Source organism: Salvelinus fontinalis, chromosome 22, assembly GCF_029448725.1.
Source record: "Salvelinus fontinalis isolate EN_2023a chromosome 22, ASM2944872v1, whole genome shotgun sequence".
Taxonomy (NCBI): Eukaryota; Metazoa; Chordata; class Actinopteri; order Salmoniformes; family Salmonidae; genus Salvelinus; species Salvelinus fontinalis.
The window spans coordinates 27,040,602-27,045,404 of record NC_074686.1 but is presented as its reverse complement, the minus strand read 5'-3'; the positions used below and the strand labels follow the sequence as shown (position 1 = coordinate 27,045,404).

At 43.2% G+C, this 4,803-nt stretch overlaps 1 protein-coding gene across 2 annotated transcripts in view; it reads right to left on the bottom strand.

Annotated features, from left to right (window-relative positions):
* Positions 1-747: 747 nt before the first annotated feature.
* LOC129820111 (collagen alpha-1(XVI) chain-like) overlaps positions 748-4,803 on the bottom strand; it is a 133,850-nt gene continuing 129,794 nt past the window's right edge. For both annotated transcript variants that reach the window (XM_055876998.1, XM_055876999.1), the window contains 5 exons: positions 4,260-4,454; positions 3,990-4,053; positions 3,596-3,769; positions 3,338-3,415; positions 748-3,179 (listed from right to left, as the gene is read on the bottom strand). In XM_055876998.1, the coding sequence (XP_055732973.1) occupies positions 2,986-3,179; positions 3,338-3,415; positions 3,596-3,769; positions 3,990-4,053; positions 4,260-4,454 (705 nt within the window). In that variant the 3' untranslated portion in view covers positions 748-2,985. The remainder of the gene's footprint in view (positions 3,180-3,337; positions 3,416-3,595; positions 3,770-3,989; positions 4,054-4,259; positions 4,455-4,803) is intronic.

Sequence of the window (4,803 nt, the reverse complement as noted above, 5' to 3'; positions counted from 1 at the left end):
TGAATGTTCTTCTCTCTCATGTGGGAACTGTTGGAGCTCTGAAAAGAAACGAATGTACAAAAATGACATGGCCTTTATTCCATTGGGCTTAGAGACGGGTTAATGGATAGAGTCTAGACTTTCTCTGTCTGTGTGCCACACTCCAGTCTAGTCGTTGCTGGTGATGCATCTTTTAAATTGGTTGCCAACTGTTTTCCAAGAAATATGAAAAGGTGAGATTTAAGTGCTGCGTAACTGCATGTAGTTTACTGCCTAGACTACAGGATAATGACATTCACTATTGTAGGGCTAGGTATTCTGGGTATAAAGCCTATACCATTTAGAGTGTCCCCAAACACCCAGTTCAGTTTCTGTCTTTCTTTAGTTGTATTTCTGCTGAATCATCTGCAGTTAATCCTGCCCTATCCTTCTGTGTGTAATACAACGTCATGCTCTCAAAGCTGCAGAAGTTAAGCTTCTGTGAAGGGCTAACCTGAAACGTTTTCCACTTGGACTCATTCACATAGTAGTATGAGTCTTACAGCTCGGAGTTTATACAAAATCCGCTCTGGCACTCTGCTTACTTGAAAAGCTACATCATTTAATTGGAGCGATAGTGAACGTTTTGTACCTAGTGTGCTTTCACTCAGAGAACAAAGAAAAGGCATTCCAATAAAAGACATTGATGGTAAGTATGGTAAAACTGAGTCACATTGTATACTTTGATGTGTAACGTGTGTTAATCAACAACATCCTGACCAGACCACGTCTGCTTAAAACATTTTATTATCTTTCTCTGAAAAGTTTTCATTAAAAAAGACATCTGTTGATAAAAAGTGATGGCAACATAAAACACACAACAGATATAGTGAGAGTAGCCAGGGAACAGCGGTGTTGTTTCAACAAGATGTTTATGAAAGCTAAGAATGAAGAGAGGAGAACTTTTGGGGTGCTTTGTTCAGCATAACTAGGGTCAGTAGGTTTTCCTGACCAGGAACTACTATGGACAGGTCAAAACATCAGGAAAACCTCATGTCCCTTCCAATAACAACTCAGAACATCCATATGAATCTAAACATGGTGACAAATCCCTTACACAGCTAGTGGTTACTGACACCCTGGCCTGTAGTGTATAGATGACAGGTTAAACTGCAAACATTCAAAACAACACAACATACAAGGCAGGAGACATACAAGTTGTACTCAGTAATGGATACGAGGAGAAGCTGATTGGCACAGTGATGCCAGCGAAGGTTTGGGTGAAGATGCTAAACAGCCTCTCCTATGAAAATTCAGCCTGTTTCTCTTAGTGGTCATAAAGCATCTATTTCTGTTAAGCATGGCAAAATGACGGTAACTTGCCCAAAATCCCCAGGTCTTCCATAAATCCTGGTTGGAGGATTCCGAATGTTCTGCTTGTCCCTCTTCCATACAAGGATTTCTGAAAACCCTGGGAACTTTTGGAAAGTTACCTGAATTTTGCAACCCTATTTCAGTTACAGTAACCAGTGGTGTGCTGGACGAGCAAATGATCCCTTTACAGTTGATCTGTTATTTCAGTTACAGTAACCAGTGGTGTGCTGGACGAGCAAATGATCCCTTTACAGTTGATCTGTTATTTCAGTTACAGAAACCAGTGGTGTGCTGGACGAGCAAATGATCCCTTTACAGTTGATCTGTTATTTCAGTTACAGTAACCAGTGGTGTGCTGGACGAGCAAATGATCCCTTTACAGTTGATCTGCTATTTCAGTTACAGTAACCAGTGGTGTGCTGGACGAGCAAATGATCCCTTTACAGTTGATCTGTTGTCAAACATAAGCTTGATGATGAAAGAGACTTGTTGATAAATTGCTACATAACTAGAAATGTAATTTTTTTGCCAGTTTTGAGGAAGTTTTGAAAATTATGTCATGTACTTTATACAAAGGCAAGCATGAAAATATCTTCCAAAGCATAATTTACCACCATATAGAAATCCAATTTACTTTCACATAAAAAGCTAATTTCTCTCCATTTTGTATTTTTTTAAATGAACAAATAACTCCACTTTGAAAGCTTATAAAAACCATACTCGTAGAGGATTCCTGACAGTTGACCATAGCGAAAACATGGTTAGCAATGTTGACGCCAAATCCAAAATGTATAAAAAGCTATTACATATAAATAGAAATATGTACAAAACAGGCACTCTTGGGAGGCGTACATTATGTTCTTCTCACGCAAACAGGGACGAGAAGGTGAGAACTTCTCATAAGGCCATGATTTGAGGATATAGCATACAGATCTGTTAAAGCATCAGCCATCATTCAAGTGATGAGGGAGTATATTCAAGCATAGAAATCAAACAACATGTACAAAGAGATAGAACGATTAGAATGGGAATTTGAAATGGGAGTGCCATGTCAGTTCTATTCATTTTGTTTCTATGGCTAGACAGAAGCTAGATCGAAGCAGAATATCACAAGGTAGCTGCCTAATACTCCCAATGGGCACGTTTTATAATCAGAATGAAGATGAGGATAATAGTGAAGATGAGGAAGAATTTGCAGGTCGTTTTTCAAAGGCTGGATATGCTCTTGCTGTTGTCAAAATAAACATGTCTAACATATACAAAGAGCTGGCAGCTAAAGTTGGGAAAATATATGAAAGAGAGGAGAGCACAGCGTCCAAATATCTCCTTTATTGAAGCCACTTCAGCCGGTACTAAGGCTTCAGTTAGAGGAAGGTCCTACACATATATATTTTCTACACAGGCGGTGAGGAGGACAGCTACCTGGCAACCCCTTTGATGAATTAGGGATGGGTCCTCCACACCAACTATTGGTGCTTCAGTATTCATTTGTTCTCCTGGGATGATTTCTGTTGATCGGACGGTAGCTCTGGTCTTCTGTTTGATCTGTTCTCTCTTCTCCCCTCCTCTCCTTTCTCTAGTGCCTTCTGGTCTTTGGGTTTGTTTCTTCTATCTCTCAATCTCTCTCCTCCTCTTCTCATCAATACTTTCTCTCTAGTAGGGGCCCTTGATGGGAGGGCCCTTAGGGTTCCACTCTATTGGTTGGCTCATACAGTCAGAGGGGTTACACCGGCCCTCCCTGCCCTTCTGACCCGGCTGTCCAGGGGTTCCTGAGACTCCAGGGATCCCCTGCTGACCCACGGGGCCGCTGGGGCCCATCTTACCATAGCCTGGGGGGCCTGGAACGCCTGGGGGGGAGGGGCAGAGAGCGTAAGGGAATTGATGAAGGGACAGACGCCATCATTGAAGCACTGGATACAAATTAATCATTATAAAAGAGCAGTTGCAATTTAAATATATAACTTATTAAATGTAAATTATTTCGACAGGCTGAAGTTCGTGTTACCTGGTGCTCCTGGGGGTCCACTGTCACCCATCTCCCCTACACCTTTGTCACCTTTCTCTCCCTTTAGACCTCGTGGACCTGCAGACACGGCAGAGGACATTACTTGAGAGAGTAACTAACCTTTATGTCAAGTCAATTACGCTAAGTTGACATCACTTGTCATAACTGTTTATGGTCTCCTATGACTTTATCATGACCATGATATTAAGCCTTATGACAAAAGAATCAAAAGCATGAATGAAACGTGTCTAGACTCACCCTGTGGTCCCAAGGGTCCATGGCGGCCCTCTCTACCTATCTGTCCTGGCTGACCTGGGGCTCCTGGATTCCCATCTCTGCCTGGGTTACCATCCTTCCCTGGGGGTCCAGGACGACCGGGAGATGACACCTCTTGCGGCTGCGGCATACGAGACATGAAGTAGGCCATCCTCTCTGTAGGGGGAAAGATACAGTACAATCATAGATGATAAACCTAATCAATAAACAAGTTCCCATTCTCTCCTGAGCTCAGTTAGGAAGGACAGACAGATCTTTGCCGTGTCTGGGTGCTAAACATGTTCCCATTCTTTCCTGCAGCTCAGTTAGGAAGGACAGACAGATCTTTGCCGTGTCTGGGTGATAAATACAAAATAAAAGAAGAGGAGGTTCTCACCATCAAAGATCTTGATGACCTGCTGGCGAATGAAGTCCTTGATGTTGTCATAGTTGACCACAGGCTGTGGAGAGAAATAGAAGGATATACAGTATGAAAGAGGACCTAACTACTGCACACATAATCCATGAATCACCTCTTCTCATAGCTAAAAACCGTGTTGGGTCTTTTGAGTTTTAGTCTTTTGACCAAACATTGTGGAACAAACAAGAACATGACAAGTAATCAATTCATAATCAATGCAATTCATCACAGTAACTGAGGTCTCACATCGTTGCCTGGTATTCCTGGAGGTCCGGGGGACCCTGCAGTGCCTGGTGAGCCTGTGGTGCCCCTCTCTCCTCTGGGTCCCACTTGGCCCATCATTGGGCCATCAGCCTTGGAGGAGTACCCACCTCCGCCAGGGGGTCCCGGGCGACCTCGCTCCCCTGGGGAGCCTCTCTGACCTGGGGTACCTGCTTCACCCTGAGAGAGAGAGAGAGAGAGAGAGATAAGGAGAGAGAGAGAGGGGGAGAGAGAGATAGAGATAGGTAAGATATGAGAGGTATTCACTGAGAAGCACTGTTGGACCACTGACAACAGATTTTAATATTGAAGGGTGAAAAAATGAATAAACTCCCGCACACTGGCACCCATGTTTCTTCAACAATCCAACTGCTAACTGTTTCAACCTGTCCTGTCAGACCCTTGAAGGAGAGTCCAGTCAACAAGGGGACAGTGTCTACTTGAGATTGTAACAGTCTTACCCTGCCTTTAGTGTATTCCTCACTTACCTCTTCCCAAATGGCACCCTATTCCCTATAGGGTGCCATTT